Source organism: Xenopus laevis, chromosome 7L, assembly GCF_017654675.1.
Source record: "Xenopus laevis strain J_2021 chromosome 7L, Xenopus_laevis_v10.1, whole genome shotgun sequence".
Classification (NCBI taxonomy): Eukaryota; Metazoa; Chordata; class Amphibia; order Anura; family Pipidae; genus Xenopus; species Xenopus laevis.
This window is the reverse complement of record NC_054383.1, coordinates 69899940-69924829: the sequence shown is the minus strand read 5'-3', so window position 1 is coordinate 69924829 and position 24890 is coordinate 69899940. Positions and strand designations below refer to the sequence as shown.

At 37.3% G+C, this 24890-nt stretch overlaps 1 protein-coding gene and 1 long non-coding RNA gene across 11 annotated transcripts in view; one reads left to right on the top strand and one right to left on the bottom strand.

The window, feature by feature from the left end:
- The window catches only part of igsf9b.L (immunoglobulin superfamily member 9B L homeolog), an 84249-nt gene extending 68328 nt beyond the window's left edge, over positions 1-15921 (bottom strand). For all 10 annotated transcript variants that reach the window (XR_005962512.1, XR_005962511.1, XM_041569166.1 and 7 more), the window contains exons 1-2: positions 14554-15921; positions 1320-1517 (exon numbers count right to left, since the gene is read on the bottom strand). Coding sequence is in view for 8 of the 10 variants with exons in the window: in XM_041569166.1 (XP_041425100.1) it covers positions 1320-1517; positions 14554-14617 (262 nt within the window). In the remaining 2 variants the exon portion in view is untranslated. The remainder of the gene's footprint in view (positions 1-1319; positions 1518-14553) is intronic.
- A 4294-nt stretch (positions 15922-20215) lies between these two features.
- Positions 20216-24067, top strand: LOC121395528. The gene is made up of 3 exons (XR_005962510.1): positions 20216-21508; positions 22935-22970; positions 23737-24067. It is a non-coding gene; the product is annotated as an uncharacterized LOC121395528 (long non-coding RNA).
- The last annotated feature ends 823 nt before the right edge of the window (positions 24068-24890 follow it).

Sequence of the window (24890 nt, the reverse complement as noted above, 5' to 3'; positions counted from 1 at the left end):
AATGTATAGACAAATGTTCATTAAACCAAAGTATAGTGTAAAACTAGACCTAGTCATCTTATTCAGGAGAACAGCAAAGCGGAGAAGGACAACTAATCTGCTTATCACTTTTTTTCATGCAAGGATCGCACCTTTCGGATATAGTCTAATGAAGTGTTATTAACACTCAAAATGCGTCACAATCTGATAACTGTATTAATGGAAGACAACTTTATGATGGCTTGTTCTGAAACAAACATTGTTTATAACGGGAGAAGTTAGTGGTCTGAGTGGTCTTAACTGCAAATCAGCAGTTGTGTTACATGTAACATATAAAAGGATCTTTCAAAGCATGTCAAAAGTGTGGTGAAACTACACATGTCTTTAACTGATTGTGATGTATGTAACTCCATATGTTCTATGTATATAATTCATGTGATTTAGTTGTATAATCACATTTACGTTACAGTGCTACACAATATGTTGGTGCTATATAAATACATGTTAATAATAATAATAATAACTGCACCCTAGTTTCATTCGGACATTGCACTTCAATCTGAGAAAGGATAGCATCAACAGAAAAATCTGTCCATGTCCAGATTAAGAAGTATTCAAAGACATACTTGCAAGATTTAAGATAATGAAAGCTGTTGTGCTTTAAGCTGTCTTTAATCTAGTCAGAATGGGCCAAGTGAAGGTATTGAGGTGCTAGGTGCATGGAGAAGTGTTACACCTGCCAGTAACTAAAAACAAAGGGCTACATTTGTGCACTGACCACACACTGGAGGCTATTTACTATGCGCAAGGTAGAGCGAAGAATGCAAAAAAAAAGCTGCAGTCCACCATGTTGTTTTGCTGCTGCCCCTCCTCTCTCTGTGTTCACCTTTCTGGAGGGAGGTTCCGCATCACTAGTGAAGAGAGCGTGATAAGTGCAGCTGTAGTCCAAAATGGAGTCCTAAGACCTGAGTGCTGCCTACTTTCAAGTAGTGCTGTATTCATGAGGGGTAGGCAATTGGAATCCCTTAATGCCCCTGAGACCCGCAACGGGGCCTGTCGAAAATTACAGACAAAATTACACTGGAAAATCAGAAAAGAAGACACTGCGAACAGTGCAGATTGTGCCAATTTTTTGTTCCTCCTCAGATGACCTAGCGGGATTTTTCTTTGCTCTTAGAAATTAACCAAATGCCTGTTGGTGCCAATATGGGATTTTATTTTGCATTTTTCATGTTTGTTTATGCTGAGTTATTCTGACTACAATAAAAAAAACACAACTGAACTGAAGCAAACTTCTATTTCTGAAACTGCATAAAAATTATTTTAGGATGTGTACTTACCAACATATTCTGGGTCTACATGAGGAGGATAGAAACCAAATTTGATGAAGATGGGAATGGGAACTCCAAATTTAAACCACTCAACAACATAGGGAGGGGGCTGTATCGTCAATGGATGTACTACATCGCACCCCAAGATGACACTCTCTCCAGCACGAGCCGTGACGAACTGTGGCTCCTCCCGTGAGCCGGCAGCACCTACAAAAATTAAAATCCATATAATCCAATTTTTAGAGCAAAAAATAAATACTTAAAACAAATTGAAAATGAAAACAAAATACTGGGGTCCTCCTTACCTTGACATAAAAGCAGTGCAAAACTGTTTAACTCCTAGAATTATAATGGTAAACCCTTCATGCCAAAAAACTCATACACAAATATGATCAGTTGTACATATCATACATTAAAAGCATTCTTACCATGTGGGTCAGAACCCAAAAATGGATCCTCCTACAGGTCATAGTGGCTCTTCATTAACCACTAACACTATGACATTTATTACTATAACAAAAAACAGTAAATAAAATGATTATCTTCTTGCTATACAGAGGAAAATAAAAGTAATGCCTTTCCTATAAGCATATGTTTTGAAACACAGCAATATATAGATCTGGTACTGTATTTGATTACAATTTTCAAATTAGAATGTTTTTGTTGCTTTTGATCATGAACCATTACCCTGCAGAATCCTATAGAAATGCACATAGCTAACATGTATCATGGTTTTGAGTTAGCAGGTATGTATGGTTTAAAACATATCTAAAGATCCTGTCCTCAGCATTAAGTCAAAACATTACATTTTTTAGGTCTACCTGGTATAGCATTTCTCATCATTAAAAAAAGCAAAAGAATTACAGGTGTTTTTAACACTTGATTACTAATGATAATGGCATGCAGAAGACAGGAAGGAACAGTAGATTTATGGATATTGGGGCAGTAATACACAGGTCAACTTTGGGTTATTCAACCAGTCAGTGCACAGAACAAACAGTTGCATTGTAATCTCTATCAATATGTACAGTAATTCCGAAGTAGCTAAGTAGTGGATACCACTAAAGCTTAGAAGAAACTAGTGAAACAAAACAAGAATGATTGCAGCTGAAGATTTGGGCATCATCTATGCAAAGGATACATGAAAAAGTAGTATGATATATTTTGGCAGAAAAACAGTAGAGAAGAGAAGAAGCTTGAATAGGAGATAGGTCAGTCATGTTATTAACATTTAAAGCTAATATCAATACCAAGACATAACCCTGAAGCTGGCACCCACCCCTTCTTTCAGAAGATGATGTGAAAATGTGTTACCAGCAATCAGTAGGTAAAAGTTTCAGCTACAGATTCATTCTCTGGTTTGGATCAAGTTCTATCTAGCCATATACTTAATACACAGTCCTTTAGTGCAGTGGAACCACACATTAACCCCCATATGTAATACAAGGCACTACATTTACCCAGGTGCAGTAACCTATAGAAACCAATAAGATTTGTGTTTAAACAGGTGACCAGTAAATGCTACCTGCTGATTGGTTGCTTTGGGTTACTGCACCTGGGCAAAGTTAGTGCCTTGAATTACATAACCCCATAAAACTGTTCATGATGTTAGCATATACAATGAATATAAAAAAGAAATCATAAAAAGATATTAACCTTCAACTAGTCATGTAGTGTATATGTATTATGTAATCAGGCACCTTCGATCTGCGTGTTAATCACAAGTGACTACACAGTAATGAGATGTGCAGCACAAAATGTATTGACTTCCCAAACTGCAGAATATGCACCACTGGCAGCATAGTTTGACAATGATCTACTTGAGTCCCACTAGTTTTATGTGAAAGAACCATTGTATATATTTTCTCTTTGCGCACCAGTTTTCTGAAATTTCTATTATGGGTATGGGACCTGTTATCCAGAATGCTCAGGGTCTGGGGTTTTCTGAATAATGTATCTCTCTGTAATTTGGATCTTCATACCTTAAGTATACTATAAAAAACATGTAAACATTAAATAAACCCAATAGGCTAGTTTTGCTTCCAATAAGGATTGATTATATCTTAGTTTGGATCAAGTACAAAATACTGTTTTATAATAATAGAGAACATTTATAAAATGGAGTCTATGGGAGACAGCCTATCTGTAAATCTCAGCTTTCTGGATAACAGGTTTCTGCATAATGGGTTCTTATACCTGTACTCCTTATTTGCACAGATGAATGTAGGTGCTAAATAGAAAAATGTTATACTATCGTTTTAAAAGCACTGTTGAAGTTTACAAGGAAATTTGTAAAAGTGTACCATCTGGTTTTTTTCCTGTAAAACGGCAGAGTAGTTACAATGGTGCAGACTAAGACACTTTCTATTCATTTCTATGGGAGAACTCTAACTTTCACCCATTGATAAATACACTTTAAAAAATCCCATAGGAATTAATCGAAAATTCTATGCTTTAATCTCACATTTTGATAAATCTGCCCCTCAGTGTGTGACTACACAAGGAGCTACATGTGCAGCACAACTAATTCAACTTTAGGTTTCAGGCATAAATTATACTGTCTGAGACAAAGCATTACATCATTAGCTGAACTACTTGTTTGCAAAGGTTCTCATATTCCTATGGTCTTTACCAGGGTAAGTGTAACGTACTTATAAAATGTATTAAACGATTACGATTATGCCTCCTTCTGCTTTTTTTCCCCATTTGAGTAATAGAGAATCTGAGAATCTATCTACTAACACAAATCATTTTGACAGCCACGCTCTGTAACACATCATTTGTATTGCACAAAATAAGGAATACATTCTGCAGCTATTTTTCCCTTCTCCTTTCTGGTTGTGAACATGTTAAACAAACCTTGGAAGCCTGAACAGAGCTGGGAATCTAGAGCGTGCACTGCTGCTAAGCCTTCTGATTGGCTGATGATGACATCATTAGCTCTGGGGAGAGTTATCAGGGGATATTTCTGACATACCAACAATGGCCAGCAAAAAAGAAAATGAGGTGACCCCAACTGACAAGAGATTGGATAAGGCAAACCCCGTAGCATCCTTCTCCAAGAGGACATATCTGTATGTGCTAATTTATTAAAGTGTTTAGCACAGAGACACCGAGAGGAGCAAAGAGAGAGACCAAGGGAAAGAAAATATATTTCTGTTTGTATGTGTTATGACCATGTATGTAACTGTACAGTGTGTTTAGCATTTCTTAACACAACATCATTTATGTTCTGATATAACACTGTATAAGGATATTTAAAAAATATTAGATAAGCTTTTCTCTCTCTCTTTATTCATGTATATTAATCTATATGTAAGTGATCCAGTCCGGATGTAGGTTTCACAGGTATACGCACAAGCTGCCTACATGTATGTGTCAAATTCACAAGCACCAGCTTTCTGTTCAGAAGGTGACATAATCTTTCTCACCTCACACAGTCACATTCACACAAGGTCTATTCTAAGGAACTAGCAACTGAAACCAGGCTGCTGCTTCATGAAAGCTAAGTCACATGGCATAATAGTCTATAGCTGGACAAGGTACAATCAATCAATTAAAAAAACATGATGACCTCCTTAAATCTTTCCATATATATTATTGCACAAATGCCATTAAACATCAGGGTTCAACACATACGCTTTCCAAACAGTAAATATGGGGCAGTCTCAAAATGAAAACTGTTAAATAAAAAAAACAATGATTGGGGTAGCAGTCATGGAGAAATATGTGAGACCAAAAAGAGTGATAGCATCAGAGATCAGACAGCGCTATAAAAAGGACTAATGAAATAAACACATAGCAAAGTAGGAAAACAAGAAATGCTCACCACACCTGATATAGAAACACAGAGTTAAAAAACCACTAAAAGATTTGCCAGAACCAGACAATCCCCATATATATACATATATATATATATAGGCTGCACACCTTGAAGATAGTAACAACCTGGGCCCTTGAGAAAGGTTCCTGTACGGGACCGAAACGTTGGCTAAATAAACCTTGTTTTCTATTTACAACATTTATCTTTTTTTGCAAATCCGGTGGTAGCTATATATATATATATATATATATATATATATATATATATATATATAGTGATGTGTAATTTCTGTAAAATGCTGCATAAATGCGTCAGCGCTATACAAATACAAATAAACAAATGCTCTTTATCAATACTACCCCATCAAAAAGCAGTTCATTTTAACAATACTTCCAGCTTTGACTGATAGATTTTAGGAAGGATTCTGTAAAGCTGCAGAGCTGTCCAAGGTTCTGATTAGCAACCAGTAAGAAAAAGCAAGCAAAGACACAGCTCCTATGTGGAACTCTCAGGCAAGAAATCAGAACTAGAAACAGCAGCCAACTTTATGAGCTCACATACTGCTGACATGTTCAAACTTAGTATTTGCCCTTCCAAAAAACATGATTTCACATGATTTCACATCCAGTAAAAAAGAACACACTACAAAACAGGGGCAAATTTACTAAAGGGCAAGTGGCTAAAGCTAGCTAAAATTTGCCAGCGTGACGTCATTTTGTTACTTCGCCGATTTACTTACGGGCACTGGCGTAAATTCGCTAGCGAAGTGGACCTACTCTAACGCTACTTTGCACCCTTACGGCAGGCGAAGTTGCGCTATGGCGAAGGGATGTAACTACGCTAATTCACTAACTTGTGCATTTTACTGAACGTTACCTATTGCGCCAGACTTGCCTTTGCCACCTCAGACCAGGCGAAGTGCAATAGAGTAGATAGGGCTTGCTTCAAAAAAAGTTGACATTTTTTCTAAGTCCCAAAAAACGCTGACGTCTTACTTCTATTTCCTAACATATGGCACCTAAACTATACAGTGGGCACATGTATAGGGCAAAATAACAACTCTATTTTATTTTATGAAGCTTTCCCAGGTGCGATGTATTTGCTGCTACATATACGTCCATTGTACTTTAACTTGGCGCCGTATGCAAATTAGGCATCGCTAGTGTAACTTCGCTTTGCTTGAGGAATTAACGCCAGCGCAACTTCGCTACCTTTCGCCTCCCTGAGCGCAACTTCGGATTTTAGTGAATAAGTGGCGCCCTGGTGAAACTTCGCCTGGTGAAGTGCGGCAAAGTGCGTTGAAGCCAACGCTGGCGCAACTTCGAAGGTAAATAAATTTGCCCCATAGTATATGACTACTTGATTTAAAAAGGTGTTATAACAAGTATGCACCCTATAAATGTTCTACATGAAAATTAAATTTTCTGAAGCATGAAGTGTTTCCATCTCTTGCCGGTACTGGTCCTTTAAACACATGGGAGAATGTTCTTCCTAAGTGAATGCACTGCACATTGTTAATAAACAACCATCCACCTAAAGCAAAACTGATATGTCAACTTTATACAGAATGCGCAGGACCTGGGGCTTTCCGGATAATGGATCTTTCTGTAATTTGCATCTTCATACCTTATGTCTACTAGAAAATCATGTAAACATTAAATAAACCTAATATCCTGGTTTTGCTTCCAATAAGGATTGTTTTTATGCTAGTTTGGATCAAGTACAGGGTACTGTTTTATTATTACTAAGTACCTAAAAGAAGACCCAGGCACTGGATCACTCAGGACAGATATAAAGTCCTTTCATTTGATAGCACTTGATTATACTGTAATATACTGTATGCAGCCATTGGCCAAGTAGATTTATCAGCAAATCAATATGTAATTGCTTGATTCAGCCTCATTTGGCCAACACACAACTTGATCCTGGGACAGTCTGGTAAAAAGGGTCGATATTTAGGGTCCACATCAACATCCTATATTTGAACAGCTTTCGTTGAATATGAAACACCCTTCATTCAATACTTTCTCTCTGAGGATATGTCTTGCCAAAACTTCTGCAATCGCAACTCAATAATAATTAATATTTGTACCTATATGTCCCCTTGAATACAGTTTTAAGCAGATTTTTTTGTTGTTTTTGTACATACAGTTACATCCCTAAAGCTTACAACTCTAGTGGTCTAAGTGAAACAATCTTGACTTTCTACAATTCCATTTCAGTTCATAAACGTTAAAGCCCTTTTTGCGTTTAGGCTATTTGAATTTAGCAAAAAGAAAATATGCTGCTGCAAAACAGGTGGCAAAGTAGTGAAAGCCTGAATCAATAAGGTTAATTTCAGGCTACTTGGGGGTTTATATTAAAGTAGAAGAAACTGTTAACTGCTGTCTTTAAAAACTGTTGGATCTCTCCTACTGAAAGATGCAAACACAAACACAGCTCTATAACATTTTGCTACACACAGTTGCTTTCTGCTGTGACCACACAAAATCACTAAATATGCCATTCTGCCTTTGTTGACATTATGTCTTGCCTCATTTTCCTTCTTTAAATTAACATAGAAAAATAGTTACACACCTAGATGCACTCATTTATAGAGGAAATTCTATAAAAAGAGCCTGAGTAACCTAGCCCACCACCCTCTGTGAACGAGTGCACACATGTTGCTGGAGAGACAAGGGGCCCTAATAGGGGTAAGCTACATATGAGTTATGTGGCTAGCACCCCACCACCACTGCTGTGCCCTAGGCGCGTGCCTCTTCTGCCTACCCCCTAATTCCAGCCCTGTATTAAAAGTGGTATTGGAGACCAGCATTCACTGCCAAAACCTGCATGTAAGCACAAAAATCTGTGGTTGAGAACATAACACAGAACTGTGGACAGACCTTCCAGTAATGTTGATGGGCTGAGATTGTGATTTATAGATCATAAAAGATTTGTAACAATGTAAATGGCAAGAAGGTGTGTAATGTAGTTATATAATTAAATATTAATAAAATATTCTACAAATCATCACTTCAACAACATGTTGCACTAAATGAAATTGCATGTAGTATAATGCTGCGTGGTTAAATCAAAGATGTTAAAAAAATGTGTAAAAAGAAGTGGCAGCTTGAAAAATTTTACCAAATGTACATTTTTTCTGCTGACTTTTCGCTTATTTTTCTTTTTATAAAACAAAATCATACTTATTTTACCGTTTGCATTTTTTCAAATCGAGAAAAATGCCAACTGAGTCTTTGACAGATAACCCCTATAGACCACAGTTTTGTATGTAGGCACCAAAGTAACAACCATGACAACTTGTACATCACATGTATCACAACAGGTCTCACAAAGTTCAGAAGACGACATGTACTCATTTATGAGGATATGTGGGAGCTAAGAGGCTGTAAATTGTAAGCACTGATGGTATTTCTGGAAATTTTGTAAAACCACACATTTTTCCAAACATTTGCAGTTTGTAGAAAAGATACTGATTTACCCACTGAATCCTTTAGAAATATAGTTTTCCAAGGTTAACTGAATGCTTTCTCAAGTACATGAACAATCACAAAATATTGAGAAACTGCTTGGCAATTGGTAACCACATTTGCAAATGGCAATGAAAGTATGCAAAGCCATGAACATATGGTACCTATGTGATATATAGGGGAAGTACACCCACATATATAATTATAGGCCACTGATGATTGTCATAATGTAAAATGTATAATGATTATAAGGCTTAAGGTCTCGACTTTCTTCTTGCTAATGAAACAAATGATGTAGATAATTAACTGAGAAAAAAAGAAAGAGAAAGGTCACAATGACTTTTACTAAAATAACTGTAACATAAAGCAACTAAGAACAGCATGTACCTTACTAAAATGATTCTTAGAGCAACCAAGAATAGTCATGAAGCCAAAACAAGCAATCAATATTTTTGCCCCTTTAAGTAAACTTCAGAGGTGAGATGAGGTAAATGCTGCAGGGAATATTTAAATGGTATTTGGAATGCACAGATCTGCTGATTGCATAAACAGGAAAAGCTGGTTGTACAACTGAAAGCAAATGTGAGTGAAACCCAATCAGAAAGACTGTGGCTGCAACTTCCAGGTATTTTTCTCTCAGTCCACCAACCTCTATCCTGCCATCTAATACAGGCAATGTATTATTGATCATCTCTTTTCAGAGATGATCTGAACGAATGTAAGAATGTGATTATCACAAGATATTAGGGACAATATGACATAACTATTTCCCTTTTATGTCTTCAAGGAGAATCAGCACCTATAACGCATGTTTTTTTCCCTCTAAGATTTTGGCAACCAATTTAGGTTGTTGAGCTCAGAAAAAGTAGAGCAAAGACAGAAGATGTCAGGCCTTGCCCGATCTAGAAATGGGGACTTCATGTTTGCCAGCCATTGCTCCTCCTGACCGAGCCACAGTAGATTGTTTGGTCTCAATTATTATTATTTATTATTATTTGAGATTTCCTTCACCTTTACCTCTTATCTACAAACTAGGGATGCACCGAATCCACTATTTTGGATTCGGCCGAACCCCCGAATCCTTCATGAAAGATTTGGCTGAATATTGAACTGAATCTGAATCCTAATTTGCATATGCAAATTAGGGGTGGGAAGGGGAAAACATTTTTTACTTCCTTATTTTGTGACAAAAAGTCATGCAGTTTCCCTCCCGGCCCCTAATTTGCATATGCAAATTAGGATTTGGATTCGTTTCGGCCAGGCAAAAGGATTTGGCCAAATCCGAATCCTGTTGGAATCCTGCCTGAATCCTGAACCGAATCCTGGATTCGGTGCATCCCTACTACAAACTCATTAGCCTTAGCTGTATGTAATTCCCCAAATAAGTGGTTATTTAAGACTGCCACTTCCCTTTCACAATTGTTGGATCACTGAGCTTCCGTATGTGACCTAGCCCAAGTTCTTGCCTTGGCCTTGTCCTTCATATTCTGATTTCCTGGACTGACCACTGGCCTGTTATATGCATAAATTCCCTGGTGTTTCTATTTGGACTATGTTAGTTTATTAGGCTATGTGGGGCACATGATGGTGAAAAATGCAAGCTTTAATACGGTATTAAGAAATGTAATTAAAACAAACACTATGTTTAGTGTTGCTTTGCAGTTTGGTGGTAAGGAATAGAACTACACATTTACCCATTTTGGATTTGGCAGAATGTGTAATTCTAAAAGATATATTGTTTTCTAGAGTCATAGCACCGTAAGGGGGTTACGAAATGTTATATTTATACAGGACCCTTATTTTGCAGCAACCACAGTGTCAGCCATGAATATTCATTTGCACTATTTCCATTAGTGGATCTTTAGATGGCCCATACTATAGTATTCCTATGCATACTGGACTTCAAATAATTTAATTAATATTTGACCAGGAATGAGTACTTTTGTTTTATGTCTGGTGGCAACATATGTGTCAGGTTTCGGGCAAGAATCTCATACTTCCTGTTTCTCAGGCGCAGACACAAAAAAATCAGACTGTGAGGCCTAAATGTATTATTATTGGAAGTTCAGATAGTGTTTATGCAATCTTTCAATATTTCAGTTAGGAATGCACCGAATTCACTATTTTGGATTCGGCCGAACCCCCGAATCCTTCTCAAAAAATTTGGTCGAATACCGAACCGAATCCGAATCCTAATTTGCATATTCATTTTTTACTTTTTTACCTTGTTTTGTGACAAAAAGTCACGCTACTCCCCTCCCTGCCCCTAATTTGGATATTCAAATTAGCATTCGGATTCAGTTTGGCCTGGCAGAAGGATTCAGCCGAATCTGAATGCTACTAAAAAAAGCCGAATCCTGGCCAAATCCTGGCCGTATCCCGAATCGAATCCTGGATTCGGTGCATCCCTAATTTCAGTAGCGGGTACATCTAAAATATAATGGCATGTGGTATTATACTAGAATTAATGAAAAGTCCACTAGTATTGAATAACAATACACACACTTAATTGTGCATCTAGTTATAAGTATACAATCCTCTCAAACAATGTCATTTCTCTAGCTGTGAAGCATTTTCTACAGCTGGTACTGGGAACTCTATTTGTACAACAGTTGGCAGGATACAAGCTGTGCCACGTGTGCTGCATGTGCCAGACATTATGTGACACTCGCCCATTAAAACACAAACCAGAAATATAAATTCAACGTCGTAGCAGTCAAGCCCTTGTCCTGGGATGGATTTTGCAATCTAAGGCAGGCAAACTGTTAAAACAAACCATACTATTAAGGGATTGGATAGGAAGGAGATTTTAGAAGCCAAAGCATCAGAAACATCCTTGCACTGTGTATAGATACTATTTTTACTGGATACTTAATTTAAAAATGTAATTTCATTAGACTGCATCAGTTCAGAGCTTCAAATATGCGTGCTGTAATACCTTTAAACCAGGCTAATAAGGTGCAAAATTCACATTAAAGGGCAAGTAAAAAATTGCATCAAAAAAGAGAATATAATTCTTAGCAACTTTCCAATGCACATTTATTACTAATTTTCAGTGCTTTTAAAAAAATTTAAAAAGTGTTTTGCTTTTAAAAACAGTTGCTATTGAAAGCAACATTTGCTTAACTACTGATTGCTACTTTTTAAACAATGTTGCAGGAGTCTAAGTTCCCCAGCAAAGACAGGTCTATTAATCAGCTGCCTTGTCTGACTGACATATAATACCATAAAATCCTCATTGGTCTGTCCAATAAAATCCAGTTTACTAATGACTCACCATAGAAATGTATGGGGAGATGATAACCACCCCTAAAGAGACGGGGGGATAATGCTTGCTGTATGTTTTTCAGCTTTGCCATGTTGTCTCCCTTCCCTGAGCTGAAGACTTACACATCAATTTTTTTTAAACTTTCCTATTTTGTTCATTTACCATGCCATAGGAAATTCAACTACATTCAAATATCCTTGGTTTTTCACATGAAATACATAAACTAAATACTTAAAATGCTTTTAAAAAAAAATTAAAGACCCCTCTTCTAGACAGGACCCTCGTTTTGTTCTGTACTTTATTTCTTCCTTTATATTCTTTTTTGTATGACTAACTGTTCAGTCCCTGAATTGTTCTACCTGCAGTGCACCACTTAAAATAAAATGTCTGCTACATAAGCACAATTGCAAAGATTGTGCTAAAAAGATTTTAGCGGCACTGGCATATTACATACCAGAATACATTTTATTATTGAACTCTAAAGGTCTGTAGCTGTTACTTCAAAAGACAACTTCTGTCTAGCTACAGACTTCACATTTACAGGCAATTTCAATATGCTATGCTTACATCCCTTTGATTACCTATAATTTCATAGATTATAGCTGTCTGTTGCCCATCACATCTGTGATGCTGGAAAATTGAGCAGTCAATGTGCAGAATTACTCTGTATGTGGACAGTGAAAATGTCATTACATCACCTCCTAACTGGTAACACCTCCTAAAGGGTGTATCACAATTTCCATGCAGCCATTTCTGCTTCCTTCTGCTCATGGCAACAGATCATCTGACATCTCTCAAGTAAGGTAACAAGAAAATAGCACATTGGCTAAGATGCAAACTGCAATACTGTCTATAGATTATGATATCTGGAAATCCCACACTCATCGCTGTAACTTGCTCTGGATCAAGACTCATTCTATTTAGCTCTGCATTCACTAATGGAAATTTTAAGCTGTCATCTATCAGAAGCTTAAAAACCGCAGTCTGACAATTAGCTTGCAAGTCTCGTTCTTCTTCTAATTATCCCACCCTCTTGATACAAAAACAACACAAAAAGACACAGCTTAAAATGCTTTTTCAGGTTGGCTGTAAGAGAGATTTTGCAAGTACATGTGCATTTGATCCAATAAAGTCATTTTCAAGGGCATTAATTTGTGAGGGTGAAATAAGAATTCACACTGCTACATCTTTCAGATGGTTGTGGCATGTGATACATATGAAAAGTCTCTATTCCACGTCAGGCTAGTCAGTTGATACTGTCTTTGGATAAGTGGAACCTGCCTAGTACACTATACACTGGCAGCTCATAAAATGATGATGTCTTTCTAAATAACTAACAGAGACAAAGTGGTTGCTGAGTGGGCAGGGACAGCTCACTTAAATGTGTCACCTCTCACACTTACGTCCGTGGCAAATCTCACACCAGGAAAAAGAAAGTGATACTTCTCTCACAAATGCTGTGTGTGATACTTATAAATGCTGCAACACTTCCTATGCAGAATAGGCAACGTCACCTCTTCCACAAAAATCAAGATCATCTTACTTCCCTAAAAAAAATATAGCTACCAAGAATATAAAAGGATAATGACCCCCCCATGCTTCTACTGCAATTAATGTATTACACACCAAAGTCAACAGATCATAACACATTTAGATATTATTAATATACCATATACAGTATCATATGGTAATACCATCCTTAATTTCATAAAGAACCATCTTTAGTCTTAGCAACTGATATGTCTTTCTCATTTATGACTTGACCCCCTGCTTGTGGGCCACCGTTTCACTTTCCAACAAAAAATGAACGGCAATGTCATAATCCAATTTTGCATACTGACTTGCGCACCCCAATAACTGGCTAAGGAGTGGCTGTGACCTACTTCTTACTTTTATTTAAAATGTAAAACTTTATAAAGATAGAGGACCAGCTGCCAGGGTGGGACAAAGACCTTAGCCTTCCTCTCACTGGTATAAAGAGTGGCAAATGGTGTATCTTTCTGGAACGATATTGATTTACCCTGCCTTTAAGATAGCATCCCATCATCAGAAACTGCAGGAAACATCCATCAGTAACTGAATACAGCTCTTTCTACTACAGAATCAAATGGCGTGTGTGTGTTCAGATGGAATGATATGAAGTAATATTTGAAGAATTGCTCAACAATATGATGTATTTGTTCCAAGCCACAGCTGATTGGTATCTGAACCCAGAATAAATCAATGCTTCATGACCTCACTTGCACTTTGTGAGAAAGGCATCCATGCAGCCTGCCTGGCACAGATGGAAAGGCCTCCTCTATAGACTCACTGCAATTGGATGTCCTGGTTCATTCTACACTGTTGTTCAGTTGCTGATTCTATTCTAAATACTTGGTTGATATAGAAAATTGTCACCAGGGCAGTAAGTATAATGGGGATGCTGCTGCATAGACTTATGGAAAGTGGACCTGCAGCTCACATTGTCTATTCCATTAAAATGCGACTCTCCATCCTGTGGCCCCACCGTTTATTGCTATGGCACTCATAAGACGAAGAAGATATCTGGGGCTCCTGGAAGTTGTAGCTGAGAGAAAGACAGGGGCCCAGGCGAAATAACCCCGAGGAGCCAGGCAAATGTCACCTAGAATTCCCTTCAGTGGAGGAAGCTGGGTTAGGAGTTATTGCACTTCAACTCACCTTGAACAGACAGTCCCCGGGTGCTGATTACACTTGCTATCAAAGTGAGCACATACCAAATCATAGTACTGCAGAGCACCAGTCAGGAGCCTCATCATATCTCAAACGTGCCCTTCTTGTTGCAGACTTGTCATTGCCATGCAGCTCCCGGTTGGTGCAGACCTTTCCTTCCGATACCCTTTTCATGCCTCGCTCCTTCTTCCCCGCTGCCTCGTCTTCCCTGTCTCCATCACAGCCCCTCTCCGGCTCTCAGCGCTACTCCCAACAAGACCAAGACGAACCAAGTCGGCGGTGAAGCCTAGCCCGGCTTCTTTACAGGCTCGCACCGCCCACGGACTCAGTTGACTGGTCAGCCTGCAGAAGAGTAGGTGGTGATTGGCTGAGGGTGGTGCCAGTCGACTTACTATCCCTGGCGAACCCGTTTCAAGGTGCGTTGGAGCGCACAGTGCACAAGAGCCGCAGTATCATGCGCATTGATGGAGAGAGAACGCTTTATGGACTTTTTCTGTTCACACTGCATGGCGACTTTAACAGCAGCTTCCCGCCTAGCCCTCGTTTCGCACATCTGGGATGCGGGAGATGAAAGAGCTTCAACCGGAGGATGACATCAGCTGCGATTATCGTCCTCATGAGGGGAGGAGGGAGGGAGACCTGGCTGCAAGTGGTCCTGGTTCGGCTGCTGATGGAACATGGCAAGAAGCAGGGATAATAACCGAGCTCTATTAGTGCTTAGCCCTATTTTTAGCCTCCCACTCTGGAGACGTGCTTTTCTGCATTCTCTCATCGTTGGCTTCTGTTTCGGTTTCCAGTGTTACTGCCTTCATCTTCCGTGCACTATTTCTATTAACCCGTAGCTCTAGCGCACTCAGCTATGGAATCAGCCAGTACAATAACAAGGCCGCGTCACATATGTCTAGGTAGCGGAGGGACACATTTACAGAGCGCTTGAGTCTAGAAGGGAATCATGGGCTTACGTTATACACGCGCTCATTTTGTGCAGTTGTAGCTTTCCTGTCACAATAGCAACATGGGAATGGAGTGTGGTGGTGCTGAGTTAGAACTCATCCCTCTAAGTCTAAACACTGGGAGATGGGGGACTAGGATTTCTGCTTTTTTGCTCCACTCCACAACAAGCAGTCTTTTTCCACAGAAGATAAAATGTTACCAGTTACAAGTAAAAATGTCATACATATTAAAATGGGGATTCCAATTTGGTTTTGCATTCTCTAAACATTCTCTGGTGGACAAGTGTTAATTCAGAATTCTCAATGTGCTGAACCACTCGTATTTAGAATTAAAGCTGGGTGCAATTTGGCAGATATGGGCTTCTTATATTCCACCAGTCTTTCCATCTGCTCTTATGTAGAGATCCACAGTCACAATCTAAATTCCAGTCAGCTAGAAACTGCAGACACCCTGGTAAATCAGTGATTGTAATCAGTGTCTTTATACAATTATCATGGAATGCGAAATGGGTTGCCTGCCTGATTTGAACTTTAATGGGTCCTGATCAGGTCTTTCGGATGACTGCCAAACAGTATGTGATTGGCTAGCAGTTTGCAACAACTCCGGGCAGTGAATCTGCCCATAAGTAAAATGGTATAAACTCAACATACGAAGGCAGACTATCTATTGGTATATAAAATGTTTTATGCTGTATGAATGTGTAAAAATTAGCAACTTATTCCACACTTTTGCATTGCTCTATCCAATCCATTATAACCATCCTAGCCTACACGTTCTCTTTAAACTCACTTGAAACCCCCTCCCAAATTTTAGTTTCATTCCATTTTTTCTTACTTTTCTGTACATTCAAATGTCTTTCCCTCTTTATTTCTTTGTTCCTTATGTTCATCCCCATTCTTAGACAAGACAATCACTGACAAATATATATATATATATATATATATATATATATATATATATATATATATATATATATATATATATATATATATATATATATATATTTATATATACCCGTTCAAAAAGATTTTAATGCTACAATTATCATTTTATTATTAAGCATATGACCGTGAGCTCAAAAAATTCTGGAACTCTGGAATATAAACAAAGCCAAGGTGGTGTAACTGTAGGCAAAGCAGAATCATTGGCCTGAGCATAGAGGGTCCAGTGTTGCTCTAACCCATAAGCAATTTCAAAGTATATTGGAAGTTTCTGGGGTGGTCCTAAAATTAATTTGCTGTGGTTTTTAGTGTCAATATATTTCACAGCCCTTTACGCATCACATATAATTCTGGCCCTTTAGAGCTAACAATTTAATTGTGCTGTCACATGCACACTAACACACACTGGGGTCACTTTTCATGAGTAACCAATTAACCTGCCATAATGTTTTTGGACTGTAAAAACTTGAAAAAGGAAGAAAAGAACACAAATAGTACCTTTGTCAAAAGGCCCAAGTACAATAAGGTCAGTTACTGAGTGACTATTCTTGTGTGTGTGGGGGGGGGGGTACCCCATATCTGAGAACAAGGTTACACTTTATTCAGCATACTACATAATCCAATAATTAAAAAAAAAGGGGGTCTGATGCAGGTATCCCACCTGAAAAATGTACCAAGTTCTAAATTATACCTTAACTTGCACCAAACACCTGCCAAAATTTAAACAGGTGACCATAGAAGAGAGTGCTTTACATAAACATTTTCACTAGCTTTGTGTATTTAAAGGGGATTGTAAGGCATTTCAGTTAGTTTAGGGATTCTGACAGATCCCTTCAAAATACTCTAATATCATTTTATTTTTACCTATCAAGATATGTGCTCTGGTATCAATTGCCAAACCAGCTCCAATACTCCTGAAATGAGAGTTGCTGGGGGTTGCTTTATCTCCCTTCAGGAGTGGGGGTTAATCAAATAAGAGTATCCATGGCATTACAGATGTCATGTATGCTCACTTCTGATTGACTCCCACACCTCAAGACAGATTCAGGAGTGTCAGATGTGGGGTGGCCAGGCCTACAGGACTATTTACCGTTTGATTAAAAAAATAAGCAATTATATTACAAAGTAGGTTATTTTGAGGGATCTTATCAGCAGTTCATATCTTAGCTCATTAGATACAATGATCTGTAGCAGTGTGCCCCATATTGTTGCTCATAGCATTTTGCAGTGTTCAATCTGTAAATCTGGGGCAAAGGCCTTGCCATTAGTTATTTATAGGCATTTTATTTATGTCTCTTAATATCTTTAGAAGAAATATAGACCAAAACATTTGTGTATTTGCTCCCGATTTTGTCAATAAAATTGTCCTTTTTTTAGTTCATAAGTACTATGTTGCCATTTTTTTGCCATGTGTTGTCATCTATTTAGTGGTTGTGTATGGGAATTTGCAAGATGATTCAGTCATGGAAAGTTTGCCCAGGTCTGACATTTACTTTTCTCTTTATTTTACCCTGCACTGCATTGGTAAGGGTATAATAAATGAAGCATATGCGTTGTTCATATATTTCCAGATTTTTGCTCGAGCTAAAACAAAATTATATAGTCAGCTGGCTTGTGTATTTGACATAAAATTTACAGGGTCACTTCCATAGCTTTCTCATATACCTCCAACCTTAAAAAAAATCACAGCGAGAGTCTTGAAAAATCCATAAAATATAATATATGTATTTCCATGCAGAGGCCTTTCTTAATCCTGATTGGATTGGGATTTATTGTGATTAAAGTAATTGTGGGGTTGGCTTACTTTTAATACAAGATTAAAAAGAAATCTATGTGTGCTGAAGCAGAAATCACATGCAAATTATTTATTGTACATAATGACATTATGGGAAAAAAAGAGTATTTTTAATTTTTAAATAAGATGGTTATTTTACCCTGTGCTATGAAAGAATTCATAGTAGAAACATTGTGGATTGCCTTATTAATCGGGCATTTACATAATTCAAGTGGGCTCGCTATTTGTAACTAAAGTAAAAAACATGTCTGTGATCATGCAGAGCAGTGGTCTGGTATTGCTAATAATTATTCACTATGATATTTAGACATTTCATCGATATGTTCCCAATTAAGGTAGAAATGTAAAACTATTCAGGGTTTTCCTGGCACAACCTTGGATGAGTGTTCTGATGTACCCTCCCCACGCACATATACTCAGTAAGGGTTCATTGAGTCATGCCAGAGCCGCCTGCTTTCTCTTGCAGCGTGATGGGTATTGCGTTACTCATCACCTTCACAAATAGATTCATAGAGTACAGAACACCAAGTGCCTAACAGGTTAATAACAACCATGTGTCACAGTCGGCTATGTGGGGAGGAATATACAGAGGCAGCAAGCAGCGATGAATAGGCTGTTCTGTGAAGTGAGGCGGGGGTGAAAGGGATCAACACTGTGTCATTCTGATTTGAGAGGACATTTGTTAAAAGTGTAGAAAAAAACGAAAAAGACAGAAACAGTGTTCATGTTCTAAATGCATATTGTGCTTTTATTCATCCAGCTGCTTCTACGAACGTCATATATCCCCCAGATTTCTTTAAGTTTCCATTATAGTTTTTTAATGATCAGTGACAGTCCAGTTTGTCATTTTGGGCAAGTAGATCTATGGATTACACTAAAAGCAATGCGCCTTTCTAAGAGAACAGAAAAAACTATTACGCGAGAGTTGCTTAAAACTATCTTTTTGTAGAGGTATATTAATAGAAGTAGTAGCATTGTAGTTTTATTAATAATATAATTCTTTTTAAAAACCTGTCTACTGATTTACAGTATGGACAGAACGTTGGCCCACAGGTCAGCGATGCAATTAGCCCAATTTGGCCCAGTACATGAGTGATCCAATTGAATAGAGATATGCTTGCTCGGCCATCTTGCCAAACCAGCTCAAAGTGAACTATAAGGCCATGTACTGTAAGGATTCTTGCCAAAGTATTCCACCTCCATCCTTCCAAAAGTGCCCAACTGTAATAGATGCACCGAATCTACTATTTTGGATTCGGCCGAATCCTTCGCAAAAGATTTTGGCCGAATACCGAACTGAATCCCAATCCAAATTTGCATATGCAAATTAGGGATGGAAAGGGAGAAACATTTTTTACTTCCTTGTTTTGTGACAAAAAGTCACGCAATTTCCCTCCCTCCCCTAATTTGCATATGCAGATTCGGTTCGGCCAGGCAGAAGGATTCAGCCGAATCCTGCTGAAAAAGGCCGAATCCTGGTCGAATCCCGAACCAAATTCTGGATTCGGTGCATCCCTAACTGTAATGCATGTTGATGATTATATTTTGTATATTTGCTTTGTCAGCATTCTGTTGGCTACTGCAGAAAAAAAATTCTGACAGACAAGTTAACTTTTTAGCAAGAAGACAATTTAGAGTATACAGTAAACACTACTACTACTAAGCAATGGAAACAGGGGTTTGACCCTATTCTGACTTGTAACAATAGTTGTGAGTCCCTCCACAAACAGTCAAGATTATTAAAAAAAATGCATAATAAAAAATATTTATTTATTATTTATAAAAATATTTATTAGGACAGAGTAGAAAATGGCCTAACGCATTTTGTGCCTGTTAGGGCACTTACTCATAGGCTAATGGGCATACCCTGGTACAGCTCTAATACAGTATAGGGGTATGACCAATCAAAACAACATACAACACAGCCAATCACCAAGTGAGTAGCCTAATTACCAATTTACCCATTTGGATACCTATTACATACAGGCTTCTCACATTGGGTTACAAAAGAACCAACATTAAAACAAAAAGGGAAAGAATTGCAACAACATGTCCCAATGAAATGTACAATACACATACATACATACACCTAATGATAGTTATTTAAAGAAACATGCAACCTCAAAATCACGGTTGAGACACATATATTGGATATGGGCCAAACCTCCCGTTCGCATTAGAGAACATATTCTGGATATAAAGAAAGGGAACTCAAACTCCAATGTAGCTAAACATTTTCAGGATTGCAATGGTGGGGATATCACCAAACTAGCTGTTATAGGTATAGACAAAGCAGTAAAGGGGAAATGGGATGGAGACATTATACCAAAACTACTTTGTTTAGAGACCAAGTGGATTTTTTTTTTTAAAATTTCTTTCTTTATTTTTTTCTCATACAAAAAGAAAAAAAGAACAAATTAAACAATACACAAAATAAGGGGGGGAAAGGGTACAAAAAATAAATACAAGGGGGCGTTGGGGAGGTGGTGTATTAGTCATATATCCCACTGTTCATAACCACTTCGACGTTTATTCCGTATATGTTCTCCATACATATTTTCTTTTGCTAACTGCTACTTTATTCTCCTCTTGTTTTTCAATTTTGATCTAATGATTCCCTAAATCTGTACCACGGGGTCCAAATCTTCCAATAAATTACACTGTTACTATGATATAAATACGTTAACTCCTCTAGCTGTCTTATTTCTTCTACTGATCTCATCCATTCGTTAAATGAGGGCGGTTCCTTGGATTTCCAATGTTTTGGGATTAGGGATTTAGCTACTTGAATAAGATAAAAGGTAAGTGTATCATCTAGTATCTTGTAGTTCTCCAAATTTACATTTAGTAACATTGTTACTTGGTCTTCCATCTGTACCTTAACTGATGTGATTATTTTTACGCTTTCTAATATTTGTTCCCAGTAATCCTTCAGTTTAGGGCAGGTTAACCACATATGTAAATGATTTCCAACTTTATCGTTGCATCTCCAGCACCCGTGATGCTTTTGTGGGTATATTTTATTTAGCCTTGCTGGGGTTAGATGCCACCTTGTGATTATTTTATAGATTGCTTCTTTCATTTTTGACGCCCTGGCTTTTTTGTTTCCTTTCTTAAAAATATTCACCCACATTTGTTCTGGTATATTGACTCCCAGTTCTTTCTCCCAGGAGCGACAAAACGATGGTAATTTATATTCACCTGAATTGAGAAGAATATCGTATACCTTTGAGAGAGGTTTCATCAGGTCTGGGTCAGTTTCTATTATCTCTTCCCATTGCGTAACGGTCTGTCCCAGTTTCTCTCTCTTTTCATGCTGATGAAGTAATATAATTGGTTATATCCCCATATATCCCTAGGGTGTTTCCCCCACCTTTCTTGTATTTCCTGTAGAGGTATAATCTTATCTCCTCTGATCATATCTCGGATTTTTGTGGGTTTTTCCTCCCATTTCTCCCACCTTTGATATGTTCCTCTTTCCAAGCTTGGGGGGTAGTTTGGGTTAAACATCAATGGTTGTAATACATATGGAGCCCGGGTCAAATGCATATCTATTTTGATCTTATGCCATACTTTAAGGGTGGTTTTTATTAAAGGATGTTGTGTTATCGTTTTGGTCTTTCCCCACTTATCATCCCAAAGCGCATTTTCGGTTGGATAATCTCCCCATACTTGTTCAATGTTACTCCAATCTTTTTTCCCTTTTTTTGTCATCCAGTTTAATATTCTAACAAGATGTACAGCAATATAATATATATATGGGTCTGGGGCCGCCATCCCTCCCTTCTCTTTGGGTTGCGTTAAAGTTTTATAGCTAATTCTTGCTTTTTTCCCATTCCATATGAACCTTATAATCAGCGATTTTAATTTTTTGAAAAATGTTTGCGGTAGGTCTATTGGTAAAACTTGGAATAAATATAATACTTTTGGTATTATGACCATCTTTATAGCTTGTAATCTTCCTGTCCACGACATTTAAATTTTTCCCCATTTATCTATTGATTTTTGTAAGGATATTAACAAAGGAGTGTAATTATCTTGATAGGCCTTCTCCATGTCTCCACATATATTTACCCCTAAGTATTTAATGGTGGATAGTGACCACTTAAATGGGAAGTTTTGTTTAATCTGCAGTGCGGTGTCCTCTTTCACATTTATGTTTACAATCTCAGATTTAGAATAGTTAATTTTAAAGTTTGAAAATTCACCAAATATCTTCAATAGTCTTATCAGATTAGGTAGGGTGATTAAAGGGTTCGTTATATAAATCAATAAATCATCAGCAAACGCTGCAGTTTTATATTCTTTGCCCTTTATATTCACTCCCATAATATCCTGATTGTTTCTTATATGTGAGAGCAAAACCTCCATTACCATTAGAAACAAGGTAGGTGATAGAGGACATCCCTGTCTTGTTCCATTAAATATCTGAAATGACTCTGAAAGGGTGCCGTTTATTTTTATTTTAGCAGTCGGTCTATCGTATAAGGCCAGTATTCTCTGTCTCATTTGCTCCCCAATTCCAAGATTAATCATTGTTTTCTCCAAGAATGTCCAAGATATTCTATCAAATGCTTTTTCAGCATCTGTCGTGAGCAGAAGAGTTGGGATATTAAATTTTTTTGTGTACTGTATTATTGATATTGTTTTTGCTAGATTATCCTTTACTTCTCTTTTAGGTACAAACCCTGCTTGATCCTGATGAATAATTGAGGGTAAGTATTGTTTCAGTCTATTTCCTAATATATAGGCAAATATTTTCATATCGTTATTTATTAAAGATATGGGTCTGTAACTTGAACATAATTGAGGATCCTTATCTTGTTTTGGGATGATCGTAATATGTGCTTCCTGGGCCTGAGCATGAAACCCCTTCTCGTCAGATATATTATTAAAATATGGTAGTAATAGGGGTATTAAATCAGTTTTGAATAACTTATAAAACCCAGCTATATACCCGTCTGGACCTGGGCTCTTTCCCGGGGGCAGGTTATCAATTCCTTCTTCAATCTCTTTATATGTAAAAGGAATTTCTATCTCTAATGCCTGTTCTTCTGTAAGTGGTTTCAGTTTTGCCTCTTTAATAAATTTTTCCATTCTTTCTAGATTAGTTAAGGGTTGATTTTTCTTTTGTATTTTATATAATGTTTGGTAATAGTCTTTAAACGATTCTGCTATTCCCTTAGTGTCATGATGAGTGATATTCTTTGCATTTTTAATTGCTATTATATTATTATTAGACTGTGTTTCCTTTAATAGTTTAGCAAAATGTTTGTTACATTTATCCCCTAGCTCATAAATGTTCTGTTTTGTTCTTAAATATGCCCTTTTAATTTTATGATTTAAAAGACCCTTAAGTTGAATGCGTTTATTTTCCAAAACTATTAGCGTCTTTTGTGCTACTGTTTCTTTATGGGTCTGTTCTAGTTGGGATATTTCTTGTACTAACTTATTAATCTCTTCTTCTCTCTCTTTTTTCAGCTTGGAGCCCAAGGCTATCAAATAGCCTCTTAAGACGCATTTTACAGTTTCCCATAAAGTTGACGATGATATTTCTGGTGTTAAATTGTTTGTTACTATTTGTTTAATCCATTTATGTATCATATCCTTATTGTCTGCGTTATGTAATAGAAATTCATTTAATCGCCAATTAAATTCTGGTTTAATTACTCCTGGTATCATATATTTCGTGATTACCGGTGCATGATCTGATGTTAATGATGTGGCTATATCGGCTTTTTGGAATAAATGTGCCCATTGTTGTGATACCATTATGTAATCTATTCGTGAATAAACCTGATATTGCTTTGAATAATGTAAATAGTCTTTTTTTTGTGGGTTCATTGTACGCCATACATCCACTAAGTGGAGATCAGTTAATGATTTTTTTACTCGCTTAAGGTTTTTATAAGATATACTAGTTTTGCCAGAAGAGGAGTCTATAAGCGGATTCAGCGTAATATTGAAATCACCCCCCAAAATGATTAAACCTTCACTATAGGATTCTAGCACCTGGAGAAATTGTTGTAAATACGGTACCTGTTTATTATTTGGGACATATACATTTGCCAATGTGCATGCCTGGTTTGCCAGCTTCCCCCTTACTATCACATACCTTCCTTCCAAATCTATTTTATAATCTTTTAATTTAAATGGTAAATCTTTATGGATCAGGATCATTACTCCAGTTGCTTTCTTATCTGGATTATTGCTCATATACATTTGTGAATATGTCTTTAGGTTTAGGACCGGTAGATGGTTCTGTCTAAAGTGTGTTTCTTGCAGCATTATTATTTTGGCTTTGTTATTCTTGCACTCATAAAATACCCTTGCTCTCTTGACAGGTTCATTTATCCCATTCACATTAAATGAAAGGACAGTACATTCCATATTCTTACACGTTGCCATGATTTCTGCTAATCCACATTATTGTCTTTGCAAACCAGTTTAATACACACTTTACCTTATCATTACCCAAGGAATTCTTATATTGGAGGAAAAGAAGGAGAACAGTTATAAACCTCAAAAGTATGAACAGGAACAAACGGGGTAGAGGAGGTGAACAAGTCCCCAATATTTTTACATCAAAGACCACCATGCCCCAGGAGTTTATCGTACCCAACCAATTAATAAAG